At 37.3% G+C, this 25088-nt stretch overlaps 1 protein-coding gene across 1 annotated transcript in view; it reads right to left on the minus strand.

The window, feature by feature from the left end:
• Positions 1–25088, minus strand: part of GABRG3 (gamma-aminobutyric acid type A receptor subunit gamma3) — a gene marked incomplete at both ends in the record, with an annotated part of 302814 nt that overhangs the window by 120519 nt on the left and 157207 nt on the right. The window contains 2 exons of the mRNA XM_082278418.1: positions 18984–19066; positions 21754–21974. Of these exons, the coding sequence (XP_082134544.1) occupies positions 18984–19066; positions 21754–21974 (304 nt within the window). The remainder of the gene's footprint in view (positions 1–18983; positions 19067–21753; positions 21975–25088) is intronic.

The raw sequence follows: 25088 nt of genomic DNA on the forward strand, positions 1-25088 counted from the left end.
GTTGTAGTCAGATAGGGGGTGGTCTCTTTTCCTGAGTAACAAGCTACAGGACACGAAGAAATGGTCTAAAGTTGTGCCAGTGATGGCTGCAATTAGGAAGGTTTTCTAATATCCTAATTGGATATTAAGAAAAATTTCTTCACTGAAAGGATTGTTAAGCACTGGAGCGGGCTACTCAGGGAAGTGGTTGAGTCACCATCCCTGGAGGTATTTGAGACATGCAGATGTGGCACCTGAGGACATGGTTTAGTGATGGACTTGGCAGTGCTGGGTAAATGGTTGGACTTGATCTTAGATGTCTTTTCCAATTTGAATGAGTCTACGATTCTATGAACACTGTGTTAGAAGTCTGAATTCTCTTTCTAAAATCAATTCAGACACACAGACTGATGTGGAAAATTCACCAGAAAAAACCCCCAAAACCATTCAAAACCCCACAAAAACCTATCAAAAAACCTACCAACAAAAATAGCAGAAAAAAGAAAAAAAAAAAAGGAGTGAAAGATAGCTATCTCCTAGAGAAAAGCCTATCAAATAACTCCAACAATTTCATTATACAGAAGAGAAGTAACACCTGTAGAGCACTTTAAGCCTATACTTAACATACACACAGAGAGCACCAGCTCTCTGATGCCCACCTCATCACAGAAAAGCACCATGTTCAGAACAGAAAGGCAGTCAGTGCTTCCTCCATGGTAACGGGTGGTAATTATTATGGAGACTGATGGTTCTATACTCCCAGATTTGCTTGCTCTACTGATTTTGATTTTTGTAGGCAGAAACTTTCACCTGTGACAAGCATCCAGTCCATAGGGAAACAGAGAAGGGAAGGCATAGCCAGAACCATCCAGGCAGCAGCCTGAAAGTAGTACCTGGTAATACCAAACTACCACAGGATAACTGAGAAAACAAAGAGTAAGCAGATGCAAAAAAGAAAAATAAACAAAGAACAAGAGATGACAGTAAATGTATGACAAAAGACCCATGGAAAATGAGAATTAAGGAAAAACTGATGTTGCTATGGTCCTAATGAGAGCACAATAATGGGATCTTGAGGGAGAGTCTACATTCCCCAGGGAAAGAAAACTTTCCCCCGGTCTTTTTGAAGAGGATCAACTTTTTGCAGGTTTGTCTTGTTTGTTTATTTGTTTTTCTCCTAAAACTCCTCTCCTTTTTGCCTTGTCAGCAATTCTATGGTTTGTATAACTTTATAGAATTTTTTTCTAAGTAAAGAGGAAAAATATGTTATTCAGAATCTTTAAAGTTCAAGTAAAGACTTCTGTGAATCTTGACATATTGTAATTACGAAACACCAGTTATTTTTCTTAATTTCTCTTTCAATGCTATCGTTACTGAACTTGTGAAAAACTGAATAATGTTTTTTAGTAGAGCAATAACAGAATAAATTTTGAAGGTTGTCCTTCCTTTTCCCTCCTTTACTCTCTAGTTTGGTTAATGAGGTGGAAGATAACACAACTGATAAAGACTGAATAGCTGAATGAATTTGTTGAATAGATATAGGGAATCTAATTTCAATACAAAGAATAAAAATAATAGCTGACGTAACCTTTTGATATACATTATTCATGTTAACCAAGAAGAAATAAAAAACCAATTTCTAGTTTTCAAATCCTCCTTTGAATACTGTGTTCTTTCATGGAACTATTTGATTTGCAAATGAATGGAAATCTAGATAGCAAGATTACACTTATTTTTGCAACTTTCAAAAAAAAATTTTTTTTTTGCATTGCCCACTGCCTTCTGTTTCACTATTAGTACTTGTAAAATATTTCATTCATATGCTGGCATTTTAAAATAACTTTGCTTGATTTTAGTTTGCTAATAAATGCTTTCTTTAACAAATTCAGATACTTAAGGCTTCTTCCCCACGCGGAGATATTTTTTCAAATTATTTCATCTCTGTGTTCCCATTGACACATGGTATCTTTTACTAACAATTCCTCAGTTATAGAAAGTTATCCAGGACATTCAGGTCCTTTTTGTTCGCAAAGCTGCTTTCTAGGAAGTCAACCCCCAGCACGTGGGCCCCTGCTAAAAGGGTTTATTGCATCCCAGCTACAGAAATCTGCTTTTCCTTGTACTAAACTTCTTTTAAGGCCCCTGTTATCCCATTTCTATCACTGTATAAAGTCTATTTTTGTTTAGTTTCCTGGTACAGATACAACCTCAGTGCTTTACAGGAACACATGCTTTGTTTTCATAGGGTACTGATTCTGGTACCTATTTATAAGTTATTCTACCCTGACAGTACACAAATGTTTTGACTCAAAGCTAGATCCCCAGATTTATTTCAGATTAACTATTTAATATTTAATAACGAATTTTAAAATGTTGTTTCTTAACGTTAGGAAGCATTTGATATTCTACATCATATGCACAAAGGCAAAACTGGGAGCAATCCAGTCTTGGACAATATAGAAGAAAAATGGTAATTGGGTGAGATGTTTTTCTCCCAAAGAAAAGTGAGATTCCCATTCCTAATGACTAGAAAACTCAATATATTAGGCAAATATAAATACCAAAGCTAGTGATTGAAGGAGTACCGTGCTTTTCTGTTACTATCTGGAAACTCCAATCACATGCTGTGTAAAATCTCTCCTGGTAGAGTTACTATTTCACTTAAAAACCCAGCTCCTGGAAACAAGAACATGGACATTTCCCGGTTGCCATTTTAAAATTAAGTTTCTAAGCCTCACAGTTGCAGGAAGAGAACTGAAAATAAGACTGTCATTACAGAAATTCTCTGGTATATCCCCTCTCATCTGATAGGTACCCGGCACAATTACTTTTGGTGTTGGCAGCTCACATTAAACGAATTAGTCAATGCTTATGCCATCAAGAGGAAAGGCTTTGGTGACAATGCTATATGGATTCATGGACCAGCTAGTTTGGCATTCAAAGAATTTTAGCAGATGTCCTATGCCATACATCTAAGAAGATATCCACTGCAGTAAACTTAGTAAGGTTCCCATCACATCATGAGAATTTTATGTGTCTATACCATGAAAACACATGAGTTTGGGGTTGCTTTGTAACACAGAATGGCACCTCCTCCAACCTAAAAACCTGAGGTCTTTCTGGCATTGAATTGTTAGTGTTACAGACTCTTGTAGATTTCTTACAGTACTGGACTGTAACACAGATGTCCAAACTAACATGCTGATGTAAACACAGCAAAGACATTAGAGATTTATTTACTTTTATATATACCCTGGTCATATTAAAGCTAGTGAAAGGCTACATGTAACTGTTCTAGTAGGTTTGTTTTAGTTTATAAGATCAAATCATTCGCAATAGTGAATGAAAGAACAGGCAATATTTTAAAGACTAGGGAAATAACACCTAAAAGTGACATCAAACACCGGTCTAGGTCAAAATCTACTATATGTCTATCATCACCTCAAAAGTTAATCATTTATGTGAGGAAAGTCACTTCAATTGTTCAATTTCTAGCTATAGAGCTATATAAAAAAAAATGCTAGCCAAAACTATCTTTAAATTGACTTCTTCATTAAAAATTGAAGTCAATTCTGAAAAAAACCCTTTTGTTTTTCTCTTGATCATGATAGTCCACAATATTAATTTCATGTGTTACTATTTTAAAAATGTGAATGTGATAAATACATATCACACTAATACACATATAAAATAATTCTTTCAATTTTAATAATCTTGCTAGGTACAAAATTTTGGTAAGTTTGATACTGAATGCTTTTAAATCCTCCAAGGCTGGAAAGGAAAGTAATATCCTATAGACAAAATGACTTAATAAAAAGGCCTTGAAATTACCAACACTTCAGTTAAATACAAAACTATTTTAAGTTATTTAACAAAGGTCTCTTCCGTTTCTCAAGGCCTTATATAGTTGGAAAAGTAGTCATTTATACACCTGAGTTAAGAGGTGAGAATAAATTAAATACTATTTCAAAGAACATGCATAAATCTCCTTGAGAGATTTAACTGCCATTATGAATTTTCTATTAAGTTCTGACTATTACAGGTTCTAGCTTTTCCTATGGTTTCAAAAGTGTTTTATGCCTGTTATAAATAAAAGTTTTAAACTGAAGTTTATATTAATATGATGAAGCAGATTTGCAATTGCAGTCTGTCATTCAAGATAGTATTTGTATGATGATTACTTTCCAGAATGTCAAAAGATTTTGTTCCGATCATCACTGAGAAGTGTGCATGTCTGTCTGAACAATATTTCAGTCTCACATTCAGTTATTACAGTTGTCCTGAAATTCTACAGAGGTAAAACCTCCAGAGAGAAATTTCTGCCATACCCTGCCTTTCTTTATTGAAGGAACACCATGAGAATATATTTTACAATACTTCAGCTCTTCTACCTCAAGTTCTGATTAAAGTGAAAAAAAAAATCAAAAGTATATGATAAGAAAACTATTGGAAAGATAAATACTGAGGGTTTTTTAGGGAAAGCTGGTTAGATTTCATCAAAGTACAAATATTTCAGATCATTACTTAATTATTTTAGCTGATGTTTATGAAAAGAATTTAGAAAAACAAATTTACAGAAACTTTTAAAATTGTGATAGGTATGTATATGACACTGTTTTATGTCTTTTTATGCTTGAGTCCTGAACAGTAAAATAATTACACATTTTCTTTCTCTGTTTATTTTCGGTCTTGTTCTACCTTCTATACCAGTTCTCTATGTTCTCAATACTTCCTAAAGGCAAGTTTCCTGTGGATACCCTGAAATTCAGTCACAGTTCTTGAGTTTTCTATCTGGGGGTTCTACCTTATATCACTGATTTTTCAGATGTGTCTTTTCCAACATAGAAATTACTATCTATTTTTCTCCTCTGTCAACATCTACATCATGAAAAGATTTTCTACTCCTTAACTCTTTTTATTATTTTTCCCAACCTTCTTCTCTCAGCTTTTTAATTCTGCATCCTTAATTGCACATAACTGTCTAGCTGAATTCACTTGATAGTTGTCACTCATATGCAGAGGCCACCTTGATCTTCCGAGCAGTAGATATTCTCTAGGTGTTACACTTACGGCTTCACAGGTGAACCTCAGCCTCTCAACTCCTTTCTGTTTCTTCACAAAGAATGAAGAACCTGGAAAGAGCACTTGTTCTTGCCCGCTGGGGAAGGGCACTCTGGCCACAGCCAGACAATATGGGAGTGCAAAGAAAGATTGTGTAGGTGGAGAAAGGAAATATTCATGGGTTGAAGAAGACACTAGGATGAAGTGAAAAAAAGCATGGAGGGAGAGGAAAACAGAAAGGAGAAGAAAAGGAAAAAGGAGAGGAAAAAAGGTAGAAATGAGAAGAGGAAAGGATCGTAGAATATAAGAGACACTTGGGATGTTTCTGGAGAAAGATGCAAAAATAGGAGATGATTCCAAGGGGACAGAGAAAAGGGGAAACAGATCTTGTGTCTGACCTGTGATAAAAACCAGACGTAGTGTCTAATTTAAGCAGAGCAGAATGAGCTGCCACAGTGTCAGAGCCCTTGTGTACTGTTGTGGTGTGAACACCAGTGGCCAACAGGTGGAAGAATTAGCTACCACAGGAACCTGTGATACAGGGACCCTGTATGCCAGGGACCTGAAAATCAGTTCCTGGAATATGCACAGTGGGGACACCTCTTGGGAAATAAAAGGATAAATTCCATATCCTGCTTGGCTTTCGAACATCTTGCCTGTTTGTTTCAGTTTTGGGAAGAACCCCAAAATATTGATCAACTAAAGTTTACCTTGTCTGCATATAATATATCAGTGATTGCTGGTGGTAATAACAATTGTACAATCAAAAAATACAGAAAAAACATTACCCTTTCAAACAGGATAGATATTCAGCCACTCAAAAAAACCCAAAACAAATAGGAAGCAGCAACAATTTTCAACTCTTCCCAACTCCTCCCTCCTTACTGAGAGCTCCTTAAGAAAGCCAACACTGAAAATTGATTCTCTTAAAATGTTTTAAGGGAAAGCTGGTTTCCACAAGCAGATACTTATACTTCTGAATGTGAGCAAATTGCTCTATAAGGAAGAACGTATATTTTAATATAAACATTGTTTTGAATGAGAAAAAGATTTTATGATAGGGTCAGTCTGGTTGGAAGGGATTTCAGGACGTCTCTAGTCCAACCTCCTGATAAAATTAGGGTTGAAACTAATTCAGACCAGGTGTCTCAGGGAATTCTTCAGTTGCATATCAAAAATCTCCAAGGACAAAGACTTCACAATGTCTCTGGAAAATTTGTCCTTGGTGATTTTTGGTTTTTTCTACCAAGGCAGAACCTCCCCCACTTCAGGTAATGACCATTGCCACATTAGTTCACCATGCACATTAAAGAATACAAATGAATGCAATACATGCAATGGCCACTAATGTGCTTTGCTTTGGCACCTTGCTGTTACGTAAGATACTGGAGGGAAGACACCTTTTGGTGGCTGGGATGAATCATAGTGGCCATGACTGTAGATATAAGTGAGACTGTTATTCTGGAATCACAATAACACCTCAATTTTCCCACTGAAACTTCCGTACAAGAAGCAATCAGTCCCAGCTTGCTTAATTTTGAAATCTGATAGTACCACAGACCAGGATTTTTGACTGTCAGTTCTGCTAAGCCTTTACATAAGAAAGGTTGCTATATTTTGCACGTAAATCAATATAAACCCACAGTACAAATCTCCCAGACAACTTTGAGATTTGCAAGTTGCTAGGAACAGCCTTTTATCTTCCTCTCTGCAGTCTCATGTTGGTTAGACAAGAAAAGCTTTAAAGACTTCAAATATGGACTTTGGAGAAAGGTACAGACATGCATTTCTTGTTGCTTTTTCTTCCTTTTAACTTAGAAAGAACAACTTTCCAGAATTAAAATGTCAACGATATTGACTACCCTAAATAGTTACAATTTTTTCCTAAAGAAAGTGGTATTTTTGCCCCCTTTCATATAAATACATACTACTGTAATTTCAAAATAGCTACTATTCCTTTAGGTATACATTTTGAACTAAAATAAGCATATTGATTGTACTTTCTGCAGTGAAAAAATCAGAGACAGAAAAAAATTAAAAACTGTGAAATAGCTACTGTTAAAATAAGGCCACTTACAAGCAAAATGAAAAAAAAATATATTGAGAATCTTTCCACTGTTCTTTTAAGGTGAGATTTGAAACTAAGCATCACATATTTAGGATTCAGGTGCTTCAGGTTGTGATACGGTGGATACTGCTTTCTATTGATGACCCAACTTACTCCATTGACTTATTCCACAAGTTAAAGGACAGTCAGTTTGTCCATTTTAGAGGATTCGCAGTAGGACTTGCTCTTTTCTTTTCTTCATCCTGTTTAATTCTACACGGCTTCAAGCATATTGCTACTACCTTAGTAGCTGAGCACATGCAAGTAATAAAAAGATTAGAATCTACCAAATATCTTTTTTCACATCCTTTCTCATTCTTCTAGTTGTGTCTGTAAATGAGTATGTGCAGAAAAATTGATGTCTGAGAGAGAAAGAGAAGAACACAGATTCTTTTTGTAGGTTTGTTCTTGTTATACTCATGCTGTTTGTTTTCTTATCAAGGACAAAACTGGAGCAGAAGATGGTGAGATCAGGACAGATCTTTTTGTCTAACATGTTCAACTACAAATAAAGGATCTGATTTCATATTAGCCTTTCGCACATATTATTTTATTTTGCTTTAGTCAAACAACAGTTTCAATTAGGAATTTAATGGCTTTAATATATCCTGGGGCATGGTATGGAATACCTTGATCTTAGGGACCAAATCTAGGAACTTTATTCATCTTTTTGTTTCATAAGACAACTATGTCAAGCACGGAACAGCTCTGATGTTTTTCTAGTAAACTGTGTTGTTAAGAATGAAAATAGAAAGATATTGATGAAGGACCTAAATACTGTGAACTGCAATTCATTCCACTTCCTGATAATCAGATTTGTTTTAATAAGAGTCTTGTTCTTCACTGATGGTTGTTTTCCAGAGAAGAAACACTGATGTCAAATGAGGCTGCCAGAGTTAAAAAAAAAGAAGCATTAACTGGGACCTTCCCTGTACTGATGCACTCAGGGCTGCCCAAGCAGAAGAGACACGTACAGCTGGCCTTGCTTCCCAGTGCTTGTCAAGAGACATCAATGCAAGCGGAGCAAAAGCAACACACTACATGAAACAAGGAGTCTGATTAAGGTGATACAGCAACTGGTGGAGCTGGTAGAACTTCTGAGCTCCTAGATTCTCCTACCCCCTCAGGACATCATAAAGTCACACACCAGCTCTCCCTATGGCTTTCTTGTGAAAGATGCTCAGGTAGGAAGACCTAGAAAGGACACTCAGTGTCTTCTGCACAAGCTGTTGATTTGGAAGATCGCCTCAGAACAGCATGAACCTTTTCTTCAATTTACATGACTCCCTATACTTACTTTCTTACAACTGATGGAAAGAGTTTATGGAAAAATCAGCTCTTCCTGAGCTTTAATAGATTAGTAGCAAAATTGCCAGAAGTCACATCATAAAAAAATTAGGGAAAAATAAATTACTTTTTAATATGCATGGATAACCCAAACATTAAATCACAACATAATTTGCATTCCACAGAAATAATCTCTGTATTTAGATATACAAAACTGCAGTGTTTCTTAAAGTACTAACTGAAAATCTATGTCCTATGGGAGAATATAAAAATACTTATTTAAAAATAAATTTAAATTGCATGTCTTGATGTGTGTTCCTGCTTTCCCCACTTAAAATTTATCACTTGTTTGTTTGTCTGTCTGAGGGGTAATTTGACAGGAAGAGATATAATCCCATCATATATTGTTTTGACAGAAAAACATGCTACCCAACTATGAAAAAGGATTAAAATGTTATTATCTGTCATACAGCATGCCCTTTACACAAAGTTAATCACTTTTAAGAAGGCAGACCTGCACTTCATAGCAAGGGATACAGCCAGGCAAACTTCAGCAACATCCCTCTTAGAGGAACAGATGAACAGAGCATTTCCCTGATTGTCCTCTAGCAGTGTGAGGAAAACAACATTCAAAGTTGCATGACTGCCTTGCTTTCCTTTCTTAGCTCCATCAGCACTTAGGATATGCTTTTGTTTTTCCATCAATTTTTCAGTACCAGAAGCAAGAAAAGGATGGGGCCTTTTATTTCATGTTTCCAGGCTGCCTTGTTTTTTCCAGGTGGTGTTAAAAGTAAATAAAATTGACAAGACAAGGCTAATAAGTTGAGGACTTGATGTTCTCATCTTATATTTTGAGTCTGTTACAAGTAAACCTTTAATGGCTTCTACTAACCCCATCATCATCTGTCAGCCAAGCCTAGCAAAAGTAACAAGCATTGACTGGGTTCTAGCCAAGATGAGTTTAATTTGAGAGTCAATAGTCACTGTTTTTTTTAAACTTCTGTGGAGTATTGCATGTTATTTGGCTGACCTTGGCACCTCCAGTCTCTCTTCATTCTCTTTTTCTCTTCTTCTCAATTACTTGGTATTTGTTCTGGATCTGACACTGTCTTGGTACTTCTTGGTTCTCAAACCCCAAAAGGTTTCTTTATACTTTGAAGCAATTCTGCAGCAATTCTTCATTTCTTATAAGAAGACCAGTAAATTCAAACAAACAGTTCTCGTGGTTTGGAGATGCATTACTGTAATTTTTAGTGTGGCCACTAAGGTGACTATGGAAGAAAATAACACAATCAATTTTTTCTTTTTTTAATCCACTTTTTCAAACAGCTAAAGCAATTAGAAAACTACATGCTTTTTGTTTCTTTAAAAATATGAAATGTACTGTACTAGAGATGTAAAATAGCTTGAAACTTCTGGAGTCAATCAATGTGGAAATGTGGAAATCAGAGTAGAAGAAAGGAAATGTTGCAACTTTTATGTTGCTCAGCAGGGGCTACCTGGATATGTAATTTCATATTTTATGTTATATTTTATGAGGTACATTTCAGTTACAGTAAGGAAGGCTACAAGGAATAAAAGCAGGTAATTATACCAGCATTTGCAGAAATCTACCTCTCCAAAGAAAGGAATACTAAATAAGCTTTGTTGTAACATCTGTGCACACACAATGAAGTATGAATTGTGGAAGGTGTCTTTGGAAATTTCTTCAACAGTTAAGATAACTGTGAAAGACCCAAAGAGGAATGAGCTATGCACAGAACTGTGCAGAGTTCGGGCACTGTTGGCTCTTGATCCACCTCTGACTGTTCCCTGTAAGAAAAATACCCAGCCTTCTCCTTGTCTGCTGCTACCAGTTTGCCAGTTACTAGTTACCATGCTAACTGAGGGATGCACACTTTCTTTTACCTTCTTTTTCTCTCTAGCATACTTTTAGAGGCCCTTGTTATTCTTTGCATCCCTTGTCAAGTTCAGCTCCTGATGCACCTTGGCCTTCCTGACCCCATTCCTATAGAACCAGATTGCATCCCTGTACTCTTTGCAGGATACCTGTTCCGGCTTCCATTGCCTGCACATTTTCTTCTTGCCCATTAGTTTGACCATCAAGTCTCAACTCAGCCATGCCCATCTCTCATTTTTCTTGCTTGATTTCTTACACCTTGGGATCAAGAGTTCTTGCAATCTATGGAAAGTGCCCTTAGACATCTGTCAGATCTGTCCCTGAAGGAGTATCTCAGGGATTTCTACTGACTGATTCCTTGAACAGGTGAAAATTTGCTTTCCTGAAATTCAGGATGCTGACTTTACTCTTCAAATGACCCATATCCCTCAGAACTGCAACTTCCAACATTGCAGGGTCACTGTAACCCTGGCTAGCACCAATCTTCACACCCTAGATTAGTTCACTTGCTTTAGTGACCATCATATCCAGGACTGCATCCCCTCTGGCAGGGCAGTCTATTACCTGTCTTAGTAAGTTGTGCTCCATGATTCCACGAGTCTCTTGGACTGCCTACAGCTCACAGCATTGCTCTCCCAGCTAATGTCAGGCAGGTTGAAGTCCCTGAGAAGGACGAGAGCCTGAGAGCATGATGTCTCCTGCAGCTGGAGCAAGAAGGCTTCATCAATAGGATCAGGGTAGCAGACATCAACCACAAGGTTCCCCTTGTTGCCTTGGTCTCTAAATCTTATCCATAGCCTTTTGACCTACTCAAGGCTATTCTTCAGAGACAGATCTTAACATTCCATCCATCTCTGGATGTGGTAGGGAACCCCTTACATCTCATTCCTCTCTTGTCCCTGCTGAACAGCCTGTAGCCATGGATGGCTGCACTCCAGCCATCGATGGCTACAGGTTGGTACAACATGGCTGCATTTTCCAGTGGTATAACTGTTTCAGTGTGTCAAAATCAGTCATTTCTTATGTTTAAAAATATAATGCAAAAGATTGTGACTGTCTCCTCCTGGTGCTCTAAATATCACAAATATGAGCTCTGTATGTCAGATTTTAAAAGTGCAGGGCTGCCAGGACTTCACAGCTCATGGACCAGCCCCTCCCTAATGATCAGATTTGTTTGCACACTAATTATTAAAGACCTAAATAAGCAACTAATAAGAATAGAAATATGTAGTATATAATAGGTGTCATATTACATTTGAGGGAAAAACTATTTTCCTTCTGCCTATGGTGCACTTGTGTCACACTTGTCACACTTGTGTCAAATGTTTGGTTAAAAAAAAAAAAAAGAAAAACAATCTCCCATTGGCACATGAAAAGATGCTTGAAGGGGTTTTAGCTTCAAATAAACACTGAATATCTTGAGATCTGTGATGAAATTATGGGAACTAACAATGACTGTCACATGGCAGAGACTCCAGGGCCTGTTGCTGATACATTCAGCTTTCAGATATGCAATCAGCCACGTATTGCTTCAGCACCTTCTCTTATTTTCTACTGACACCATAAGCATAACTTAGCTACATATATTCCTGCCAAAAATAACTGGCTCTTAGGCAGGGTTTTTCTTTTCTAAAAGTGCTTTTGAGGCTGATTTTTTTTTTAAATACTGCTAATAGAAAATTTAGAAAAATAAGACTGGTTGCTTTGAAAGGCTGGACTGCACCTGGGATTTTTTAGACTTCCAGTCTCCTTGTATAAACGTAAGTAAGAGCTGAGGGGGTCCTATCCCTGTAATACAACCACCTATATTAAACTTCAGATCAAGGAATAAGAGCTTTTTTTTTGCTCTGAGGCAGGGTGTCTAGAGAGTTTGTGTCATAACATGGGCATCCCATCTTCCTCAGACAATTGTGCAGGGCACATGGAGATATCGAGCATCCTGGGAAGACTGCTGCAAAACTGGGGTAGATGCCAGGTTCCTAGAATAGCCTACCATCAATCCAGAGAGTCTCTGGAAGACTGTGCTGGCCCCAAGATATCATGAGTTAAGCATTTTAGGCTTCACTAATTAGCACTTGCTCTAATTTTACTCTAGGGTTTCATTTTTGCTGGAAGTAATGGCAGCTGCTCCCTCTCCAGTGGAGCCTTCAATCTTGTGGAGAAAAATTTCACTATAAAAGGAGAGAGACATTTGGTCTGCTACCAGTGCAAAACCTTAGCTCTTTGTGAGGAACTGGAGCACAGGATATTACATGAATTAACCATGGCTATCAATTCTGCTTGATCACCAAGGAGGCAATGGTCAGCCCTTGACCCTGGGGAAATTTCGTTGCTTTTTGACTAAAGAAATACCATTTATGTACTAGTAGCTATCAGATGTAATATCAGATTGATTAATATTACACTTTCATGACATGTTGCATAAATTTGGAACCAGCATTGAACCATGTAGCCATAAATGTTTATAAAGGTGTCACTAATATGCCTTGAACAATGAGACACAATGCTAACAGGAATAGTAGTGCCAAAATAATGTTTACAATATGCAGTACTTTGGCACAAGTCTACCATAAATTTGATGTAGAAAGTAAAATTTTACATTGAGTGTACTCACATCATAGATGAATTTGAAGTTTCATAAAAACACATTATATTTGAGAAATTAGATAAAAATTAGCAGAACTTGCAATAAAAAATGACTTGTAATAATTGCTATAAGTCTTGGCTTGGCTATAAAATAGAGTCATAAAAACCTAAAGCTACTTAATGCAGTGTCTCTTACATATCGAGAAATGTATTGAGTCACACACAGCAAAGCAGTAGTGAATTAGTCAGTAGTGAGCAGTCAAGGAATTGGATAAATATTTGACTCCCCAGGAAACAGTACAATACTCCCTAGGAATCTAACTTATGTTAGATAAAAAAAGAAACGCCCTCAGGGAAATTTAGGGAAACCTAAGGAAAGTTAAAACTGAGCAATGCAGTAGCAGAATACATTCAGAAAAGCTTCTGGAATGATGAAATGAAATTGTATAAGATTATCACGTATTTTAGATTCACTGTATACTGGTATCATTGTAGGGACCTCAGGAAAAAACCACTTAGAAACATTAATGCTCACACGTTAACAAATGCAAAGAAGATCCCTATAGAGTCATGCACACCTCATAAATCTTTGGGATGGTCAAATTTTCTTTGAAGATTGTCTTGCACACTAGCCAAGGTATTTGAAAAAATGTGTAATGAAAACAGTTTAAAAGAGGGGAACTGAAATAAGAAGATATGAAAATGTCTGTGTATGAGAGGAATTAGCAGATGAATAGGAGGAGGGATGTGTCACAGAAATGCCTCACATACTGTGCTCATTAATTGGCACATATGACAAAAGTCATAGGCTAAATACAGAACTTGGGAAGAAACTTCAAAGGACAAATTTTCCATAAATAGATTTCTTTTCTCCTCTTTATAAGACCTCTCTATATTGACTATTCTTGGAAAAAGACAGTCTTCTGAAGAGAAGGATGGACGCATATGAATATTTCTACCTTCCTAGAAGAGGAAAAAGCTACAAGAGCTAAAACATGCTCACCACAAGAACTGGTTTAAGAATTCCATTAATGCCCCATGATCTGGCTCAGCCCATTACAGGGAGCACAGATGGAAGTTCAGATGTGTATTAAAGCTCCTTCTGCACATTACAATGCCTTCCCAGCATCTTTAATGAAACTCCTCTTGAGAGATGAACATTAAGCTATGTTCCTTCTGGCCTGTTCTTCATCAGAAGTAAATTTCTGCCCTCAGACTGTATTAATGACTCTGCTGATGACACAGGAGATGAAACAAAGCACAGCTCATTCCACAAAACCAGCATTTATTTTTCTAGGCTAGGAGAAACATATTAAAATGGGCGATGACAGCTAGTTGTGTTAGAAAATTAATGATTCAAGGCTCAAAGTACTGATTGCATATCCATAAGAGGTTTCATGTTCAAAGGGGGAACATTTGATTGAACTGAGTTTATATTTAGAAAGACAGGATCTGTTCCTTTCAAGCCCTATGTTAGATTTGGATTAGTTTCTTTTAAAAGCATTGCACATTTCCTTAATTTTTTTTCTGCCACACTTGGCGTACTTTTGTATATCACTCTACAAGAAATCAAAACAACTCTTAACATTTAAAAGGCAAAAAATATTTGGTTTAAGTCCTGACTGAACAAACTGGACTATCAATAGTTGGAAATCTTGCTTTCCCCTATTTTAAACTGAATTGAAAACAACCGAATTCTTTATGAACCTCTGTGTATGTGTTTTGGTGTTTGCAGTAAGAATGGCATTCTGGGCATGCCCACCTTTTCCTTTCTTGCAGCAATCCTCCAGTAATGGGCAACTCAGTACACTAGACCTTCTCACTATGGAGAAGATCGGTAATTGCCTATAAAATGTGTCATAATTCCCCTTGTCTAAGTCAAAGGTGCTTTTAAAAATGAACAACTGTATCTGCAGTTTGATTACAACAGAAGGAAGACAATTAAAACAGTGAAAATTCATTAATCAATTCAGTCACCTTTTTTTTTTTTTCTGGCATCTTGCACTGCAGCTCAGTATTACTGCATCTGATAAAGCCCCAGGAATGTTTCAGACCTCAGGTGTGCAGCTAACAGAGATTCCCACCATAAAGCCCCTTGGACATAATTAAAAAGTTAGTTGACCAGATGCTCGAAACAAGGTGTAATGGGTTTGTCAGCTTTGTCATATGCTGTCACCTGAAGGAGTGTCAAGTTAATCTTGAGCACATGTATGGGGAGAGGAGGTGAAGGTTTCTGCTGGTCTGAAAATAAAAACTTCAAACAGCTAACTGTTACACAGCTTTGGGTGCAAACTTTCTCACATTATTTTGAAGCATGCTTAGTCCTCCCAAATAAAGAAAATCCAGAACATTCAACAGTCTCACCAGTGACAAAGAAAGGAAAACCAAAACCATGTAAGCTCGCTGGAAAATAGTCACATGATAACTCTAATGCTAAAGAGTTCTTTCAAGTAGCTTAGCCATACAGCCCTGTATTCCTGCTCTTTAGTCTCAAATGCCTCAGGATAAAAAAGTAATGGCCATTACTACAGAGTGATCTCATTATGCTTGATAGCTCCCAGTGTATGGTTGTTCTAGTGCTTTGTTCAAATACTATTGAATTGTTATAATATTTGAGCACCTACTGTTCCATGTAGAAGGAGTTTCACAATTATTCTGCTTAACTTTTCATTCCCAGTCTGCCTTTTGTTGCCTGTGTGTTGTTTGTTCTTGTGCTGACATCATCCTTGGACAGAATATCTCCTCTTCCTTCCTGAAGTTTATGTGAATCCTAACTACCTCCATAAACTAAATTATATGGCAGAATCCTGAGAGTATTTCCAAAATGCTCAAATCAATGCTGAATAGAGATAACCAAGACAGTTTAATGTGCTATTTGAGTGCCAAAAGCAGCACAGCAGCCTCCCTTGGCTCAGGAGGATAAATTAACCCAAATGAAGAATGACAGTGACAGAGTATTTTTATGTAGCTGCATACAGTACTTTAAAACCATATGAAGAAAGAGCGATCATATAGTGCAAAACCTATCCAAGATTGCGCCACCGGAATCAAGTCACAACATTGATTCTTTCTTCACATTTACAGGGAAATGCACATTCATACCATGCCTTGTTGTAGCTCTTTAGTAAGAAATCCTGCTTGGCACATGTGGTTGATCAAACCAATCTGGTGCATGGAACAGACACAAGCTGTCACATGGCATAGCAGCCCTGCATCATGTTCTTGGGATCCACTTTTCACATAAGCAGTGTGCTAAGTGCACATCTACATAAGAACAGCAGCTACAGACACACACTGCCCACATGGCCTAATATGCCAGGTGAGTCACCTCATCATGTCATCCTGCACAAAAAACCTGCACAGGTTAAAGACCTTCAGATTATTTCAATACTTTTTAAGCCCTGTAAAAGAAACTAGAGAGCTCCAGGAACTAGTTCTTGAACAAGATTTTCCACAGGAAGGGGTAGATATGTTTTGGTAACTACTGTTAACACACAGAGATGGGTCCTTTTTATAAGCCATTGTCTTCTCCTTATTCATCCTGGCAACCAAACCAAGTAGAGCTCAGCATTCCCACTGAGAGAACATCAACTGTCCCCAGGGTAACAACAAGGTTAGGATGCAAATTAGCTGGCACTAGAGCTAAATATTTTAGACAAAATAAAAGATGAGTTTCCTATTTCTGAAATATTGAGGGAAATTGATACAAAAAATCAGAAATTTCAAATATTAAACTTCTTCATCTGTGTCTAGAGGTGTGGGGAATATTTCCTGAAACTTGTGCTTCTTTTTGCCTGCCTACAGTGGAAACTACAAAGATTTGTCTGCATGCTGAGGAACAAACAGAAGGGATGCAGAGTGAAGCAGAGCTGTGCCATGAATTCTACAAAGGTTTTTATTTTATTCAAAGACACACATCTTGGAATCCCTAATCAGCTTGTCCCTCCAGAAACTTGTCACAGAAGGCAGTAATAAATGATTCAGGCATTCACTCAGTCATTCACTTCATAAGTCCCACTGAGTTCCACATACCTAGAGACTGCTATGAATGTACACAAGACTGAAAATACAACTGAGTTATGTAACAAACTAATCATACAGGAGATGTCCTGTAGAATGGTAATAGCAGTGATAAAATTGTTCAAGGAAAAGAATGTAATTCAGTATGATTCTAAAGAAATAAACCCTTGTTATCAATGTGACCAAAACCTTGAGAAAACTATAAAACATATTAACATTCCTCTATGGGATTCTCCATCTGTCAAGAAACTTCAAAGAACACACACAAACTGCAACACATTCACATTCTGCTTTATCATATGTAATCTCCATATCCACAGACAGCAGTACGTGTTTGATGGCAATACATACATGTTTCAAGGTCAGAAGTGTTCTGAGCTAATAAATCAAAATTAGGAGGAATATTTTCAAATCAAAATGTATTTGGAACTTTGCCATGGGGCAGAGCCTGCTGAAGTACCCACTGATATCCTCGCTCTTAAATAAAAACCATAGAGTATAACTGACTTGCATTTAGCAACTGTCTAGCTGTTAGGGAATGCAAGGTTCGAAGTGACATCCTGTTTTATTAGAGTTCACTTTATTTGAATATTGCTATCACTGGACCAATCAAATATATGTGGTAGCTTTAATTAGTATCTTTGGACTTCAAAAAATATTTAGTAGGTTTCCATAAATCTCTGGAATTTGATTTTTAAGATCACACACCTTTCCCAGCACTTCAACAAAACAACATCAGATTGCCACAAGAGCAGTTTTATGTAGTAACTAAAGATGGCTGAGGTGCATAGAGTTCAGTGACAAGTGTTCATTAGCAGTAAAGCTCATTCAGGAGCTATCTACCTCTTGTTCAGTTGAATATGCATATATTCCACACACCTGAATTAAATACACAACTGTATATTTCTGCCCATGTTCACTTACACATATAAAAAATAAAAAATGGCAACATGGTGATAGAATTTTAGAGGAAAGGGAGATATTTACATGACAGATGTTTTTTAAACTTTTTCCTGGGTAAAAATAAAAATACACCCTGGATCAGCTGAGATTCAAATCCATTTTGTGATTGTGGATCACAGTTTGTATAGTATTTATAAAGAGAGATCAATACCATCACAATAGCATCTTTATTATGAAGATATTCAATAGTTTTATTTTTCTATCACTTTAAAAGGGATTATGGAGACAATCTTATTTCTAAGTAGATAAACAAAACAGTACATTTTCCTTTCACTTCTGAAGAACACATATCCTGAGTCTTATAGATTGTCAAGATTAAAATCTTTAGTGAGATCCTTTTAAAAATGTTTTTAAAACATTTGCATTGTGCGGCCTTGGATTACGAAACTCTGCACCTGTTCCTATGAGTAGACAGCTCTCAAGATTTTTCAAAAGAATCAGCATGAAGATAACTTCTCACAGTAATATCCGACCTCAGAATTAACTCACTTGACTTTTGTTTTCCATACACTTCCCCATGTATTTGTTCTGTCTGCTAGGAGGATTTTAAATATGCCAGCAACACTACATACAATACAACATTGGGACTGCTGGACAAGCTGAGCAATAAAAGGGAAATGAGATTTTCAGTAGTTGCACCATTTACTTTTATTATAAAACAGAGAGGCATTACCAGGCTACGTGCTATAAACTCAGATATTGAGAGATTTCTGGGCATGTCTCCATGCTGTGCACCTCCACCAGAAAACTGTAGTTTCAATTCTCATTTGCAATGTCAAGTGATTGTATAAATTAACATTGCACAGACTGGTATGAGTATCTGCTGAGTTTGTGACTAGAGTAACAGCTAAAAAGACTGGTTTTAACAAAAGTAACAGTAAATCTGCAGAAGACTTCATGTCATAAGTTCATTGATCAGGAGTGCAAGAGAGGAAAACAAAAATTCCCTAAATATTTGAGCAAACCTAAAATTCTTATACCAGTTATGGAACAATCGAACAACCTGACAGAAATCAGAATTAAACCCATGCTCCTGCATATGAGTCATATACAACAATAAGGCATCAAAGCAGCACTTACAGCTGGAGAATATCAGAGGACACGAGTGTTCATCCATGGGGAAGTTGTGCAGCTGCAGCTGGCACTCCGCGTTGATGGTAAGCCTATGAAGAAACCAAGGGTCTGTTACCATGTGCCAGTACAGGGAACAGCCAGAGGATGAGGCAGGATAACCTTAAGCATCATGAAAGAGTACTTTGACATCCACGAGTAAGGCCTGAAAGGAAAGAACTGTATTTGCAGATTGTTTGTTGGCTATTTTAGCCTGATCCAAAACAATGATAATTATGTAAAATAATTTCAGACATATCATCAAGTGTTTCTTGATCCCAGGAAATCTGTGCATGTTTTTCTCTAGACAATTCATCATCGAAGGTTCTGGCATGAAAACAGCTATTCTTTACAAAAATAATAGGAAATATGGTTTGTGTGGTATGTAATTCCACAAAATTAAAACCTCAGAGGGAATCTTGCAAGAAATATTCTCCATATTTGTAGTGTGAATTTAAAATTCTTTCACTCTCTTCAGGCCGTCTCTCCAAAACTTAGTAAATCTCTATATGTCATTCTATATTGTGTAGATGCAACAAACAGATCAGCAGAAACATCTTCATCCCTACTTGAATGCTGGTTTTACATGACATTCCTAACATAAAGTATATTATGAACTGAGTCAATTTTAAAATTACTAATATAAATCAGTAATCTTCAGTCTAATAGCTTACAAAATGAATGTATTTACTCAGGGAAACTGAATTAAGTTCTAGGTTTTTGTACAGTCTTTTAAAAGAAATACTACATAATTTCATGACAATTCATGCATGTGGGTTATGTGAGTTTTTCCTTTTGGAAACCAAATAAAAAGATAAAAAACTCGATGGGGAAAGGTTTATATCTCACATATAGGATGGCACAGAGAAAAACTCTGTCTTCGAAAAGGTCACCTGTGAGGAATTCAAGAGCCTTATTGCACTGACACTAGAAGAGGATTTGCAGCGTTGCAGCAGGAAGGCATTCAGACCCTACAGGGGGAAGGGAAGAAGATGGAAATGTATGGAGCATGACTGAACCTTGTACACTTTTTCCTGGACACACAACACCCATCAACACCTGACAGCACCAGGGCATACAGTAGCTACCTCTTCCATGTCATACCAATTCTGACACTTAGGTCAGTTAAATGGGGTTTGAATTACAGTGTTAACAGTAAGCAATGATCATTCTAACAGCTTTTCCTGTGTAAAAAGGAGGTTGACGTGAGTGATCAAAAAGGATTCAAAACATCTTTCACAAAGTAGAAACGCTCATTCCAATGGGTCAAGTATTAACTTACTTTTAGCTAGTTTAGACAAATTTTGTAGTCCATTCCACAAATAGTTTCTTTAGTGAGATGTATGCAAGTCTAACTAATCTTAGATAGATACTTAACTTGGCCTGAAACACTGAAACAGAATTTAACAGAAAAAAACCCAACAAAACACCTAACCAAAACCCCCTCAGAAACAACCCCAATAACCCAACCAAGAGAATATTGGAACTGACACCGTAATCCCCAAACTCTTTAGCTAAAGGCAACTGAAATAAGCAAGAGCTCTTCACAGTAGAGCAAGCCTAAGCAGGAAAAGACACTAAAAATATCAATAGCTTTTCCAGATGTTTATTTCCTTTCTTATTGTTTGCCAAAGACCGTGTATTGGACCCCAAAGCAGTTGCAAGCATGATTAGCCCTCTCAGGTGCCCCAGGAAGAAAATGTAGTGTGAAAGGCAGGTCTCTGAAACAGTTTCCCTTGTGGAACATGGCTTATGGCAAAACTCCCTTCTGAACAACTCATCTCTTCCACAAGTAAACACATATTTTGATTTCCACAGGCTTTTTTAAATGCAAATATATACAGTATTTCTAATACCATATAGTTGATTTTATCACAAAGATTAGAAAACTGTAAAAGCCTTTCCTCCAGCAATTCACCCCTGTGATGAGATGTCACAGACTATCTTTCTGCATGACTTGTTTGAAGAATCGAGTATTGGCACTAGCATGAATCAAGAAATGCTTTATCCAGCCCTGTATCTAAGTCTGATCAGAAAGGCTTTTGACAGGTTTTATGGCACTACATAGTCCTGATTTTATTACAAGCACTAAAAAGCCCAGCTCGTACAACTTAGACAGATTTATTGCCTATTTCTCAAGGTTTCTTTCTTAGAAAGAGGTAGCACAGGCAATCCAGCATTTCAGTAGCTCTGAAAGCAGCAAGTAGTAGCTGCAAAGCTAATACCACCAGTAGAAGCAAAGAGAGAGAAATATAGCTCTTGGCTTAAGCTATAGTCCTGCTTTCAAACAGAGACAGAGGCACACAGATGTTCGCAGAAGGGGTGCAGAGCCAAAGAGGGTGGGCCCCCTCTGGGGTCCTCTTTTATTTGGGAAAGGAAAGGGGAGAACTGGGGGGTGGACCTGGGGTGACTGGCCAACCAGACACTGCTCTAGAGTTTAGAGTTTCTTTCAGTTTTGCCTGCGCTTGGAACAAAGGAGTTCAGAGCACATGGCAGTGACAAGTCCTGACTTGTTTCGGGGAGGGGGAAGCGCAGCTCAGAGCAGGCGGCAACAGAAAGACAAGACTTTGTTTTCTAAACCTGGATGTACTTATGCCTGAATAATTAAATATGTGTAAAGCATGGCCAGGTAAGCATTGGGAAGAAAACAGCCGAGGAGAGCAAAGATATTGCTGAAAATTACTACTAATACACCAGAAGTGGGAGAAGCCTTCAGACCTGCACCTTGCCAAGTGCTCACCTGAGGGTGTACAAGATCTTGCCATCATTCCATATGCGGAGGAGCTGGTTGGGGGTGGTGATCCAGTGAGCCTCTGCTGTCTTTGAGTTACGAAATATTGTGTCTGGGATCCAGATCAAGCCAACCATGTTGCTGTTCAGAGTCAGTATTTTCATGGTGCTGTTGAAGCGAAGACGGCTGTCTGTCCACGTCTGGGCAAAAAATATATCAATTTGATATTCCTGCAAAGAAAGCATGATAGATCAATGGAAATCAGTTCCACACTTCACACTATTTGTTGTTTGATTTGGTCTGTTCTGGTGCAGAACAACAGCGTATGTTCTGGCCAATGGAGCTATGTTTTCTTTTTTTTACTGCCTTAGGAATTTTTTCTCCATTTTCTTCACCCTTATAATTTTATGTCTATCTGCTTAATGAAACATGCCAAACATCTCACTTCCAATGCCATAACAATTTCGGCATTAGCACATTCTTTTTCATTGTATCTGAAAAGTCACAGCTAGAAGGTATAATTTACAGAGGCTTCCTTGTCATAGTTCAGATAAGAGCCATGAAAGATGAACAGGACCAAAACACATAAGCTAGAGAAAGGTAAATTCCCCTGATTATAGCAATGCTTTTTAGGGAGGAAGTTGAGTAAATTCAATAAATTAATTTTTCCTTTGATACCAATTGTTCAGCCACTCTTTTTTGGGCCATGCTTCAGCAGAATGAAAAGGCAGGTTTGTGCTTGTTTACAGACACCTCATGCACCCCTGCTGCTGAACTGAACAGTCATCCCTGAATAAGCTAATACCTTAATTTATATGAAATTTTTCCTTCCATTTACTCCATGTTTTACTACTCTGTTTCTGTAGGTAAGCCATCATTGTACAAAAAAAAAGCAGAAATTAAAATACACATGGACAGACAGAAAAAGTTATATAGGTGAACATATAAACACGCTGATTTATGCATTTAAGACCCCTTGGAAGAAACTGTATTCTAATCCTGTATTTGAATTGTGAATTCAAGCCAGCAGAGGCTGGAAAAGGTCATGTTTGGTTTGCTTGTGTTCCTCTTCCTTTTTTCAGACGGCTCTCTTTTTGAACCTCAGGGCAACAGTCATCTGATTCTGTCATACAATATGCTCTCAGTATCACAGGTCTGGCTGCATCCATGACAGCTATGACGTTTGCTGATGTAGCACAAAGTGTATGCTCTGCAACAGAGGCTAACACAGGGGTTGGGAATACTCAAAGGAAAACATCTCTTTAGGACCCCTGGTGGATGTGCTCCTGATATATCAGAACAAAGGAGAATTAGGGCTATGTGGAAAGTCTGGTATGTCTTTGACAACTCTGAACTTGTTTTTATTTAATTTTATTCTGTCTGTTGTTTCAATACAGTAGTATTGTATTTTTTTCTTTATAGACGGTCATAGAATTGAGGACAGTGTTTTTGCTAAAAGCCACCTGCTTCTCCTGTGCTATTACATTTTTGGCAGGCCATCCGTTCAAAGCTGATGTTATAACACCAGGAAACCTAATTCACTGGCACTGTAATCCAAGTCCAAAACGCACTCTGGGCCTCTCGTCTCTCGATGGTAAATGATCGAAAGGTGTGTAGGTGGTGCTAGCACGTATCCAAACACCAGGTAATAGATCACCTCAGGAATTAAAGTCTAGCCACCAAAGGCATTAAGGACCATTTTCCTCCATTGCTTATGTCACTACCATTTCTCATTATATTATTAGCTTTATTTTCTCAGGGAAGATGATAGATTTGAATCTGAAGAGACTTTTCTTTCGTATCGATGATATCTCCACACATCTGAAGGACATAATGTAATGTACACAGTGTACCTCTATTATTCAAAAAGAACATCCTTAATGCACCAGGTTTTAGATGGCAGAGCACTGATCTTCTTTCTTTACAGTCAATTGCATTTTAGCCTTCGAAAGTCTAGTGATAAGTGTTTGGCACATTCAGCTTCTGTAGAGAGGAATATGCCAGACATGTCTGTGGGTTTCTCCAAATGCTGAGTGAGTAGAGTTGCTTTTTCTAGCCCACATGTGAGAATCTGTATTTATAGAACCAAAGACCATTTGTATACAGCTGGCTAATGACAGTGCTGTCTTTTCACAGGACAAGTTTTTTGCATGATATTCATATTTGAGCTTATTTTATATGAATGCTTCATTTTGACTAAATTTAGGAGTAACCATAATTCCTTTCTAGTATATCATGCATATTTAATGATTTTTAGGATTTAAGATATTCTGTATTTCTAAGAAAAGAAAGACCCTGAGCTCCTTAATACATTACCCTGAGAAGGTACTGCAGCTAGATCTGAGCAAAATGGTCCCCAGGAGCAGTATAAATATAACATTGTGGTTTCTATTCCAGAATAGAAACTGTTCTGGCTGAGAAGTGGATTACATTTGCCTAGAAACAGGGTCATGGTAATACCACTGCCCAGCTCCCACTTTGCATCTTCTGTATTTATTACTGCAACTAGAACGTGCCACCAATGATCATTATTCAAAATACCTGTACAATTGGCCTCTCTATTTGCCTTAATAAAAAAATTTCTACTCAAATTAAATGGTTCCCAGATCCTCTGAGTTAATTAGTTCTGAAAAAAACTGCATTTTTCTTTTGGCAAACTGAGATGATAAAAAACAAAGCAACATTTTTAAAGGAAAAGTCATTAAAGTTGGTTGACATTAGTTGCATTGACTTTTTAAACACTTTTCACCATTTTTTTTTGTTTAAAGTAGTTACAGTGTTCAGTCAGAATATAAAAAACAACCAAAAAAAATTTCCCAGTAAAAATAAACACACATTTTCATTTGATATCTGAATTGACATTCTTACCATTAATCCCTTTTAGATGTGAATGTTATATCAGTACATCCTTTACATTAATCTCTGAAACTTCTTCAGTCTTTAATCAAGCAGATAATGGAGTAGATATTTATATAGTCCCTCTACCACGAAGGGGACAGAGGTCACTTTTGGAACTGGCACTCAGTTCTTCACATCTAATGGTTCTAAGTCTATGCATATTTCAGAAAAATTACCTCTATCTTCACTGACAACAGATACTCCATTCCCAGTGAAGTCAACAGCTTCCATACGCTGTTTTGCACAAAGCTGGTACAGTGATCTCCAGCACACAGCATCCAGCTAGAAACTGCCAGAAGAAAGGTTTCTATGTTGGTTTTACAGAGAGGTCAATATCATGTAATATAAGAAAGTAATACTCTTCATTTGCTAGCTAATACCTGCCATTTTAGAACTTTATGAAATGTAGCAATTGCCCTTAGAGTTCAGGCAGGACATCAGGTTTC

This window comes from Coloeus monedula, assembly GCF_965178545.1.
Source record: "Coloeus monedula genome assembly, chromosome: 3".
NCBI classification, from domain to species: Eukaryota; Metazoa; Chordata; class Aves; order Passeriformes; family Corvidae; genus Coloeus; species Coloeus monedula.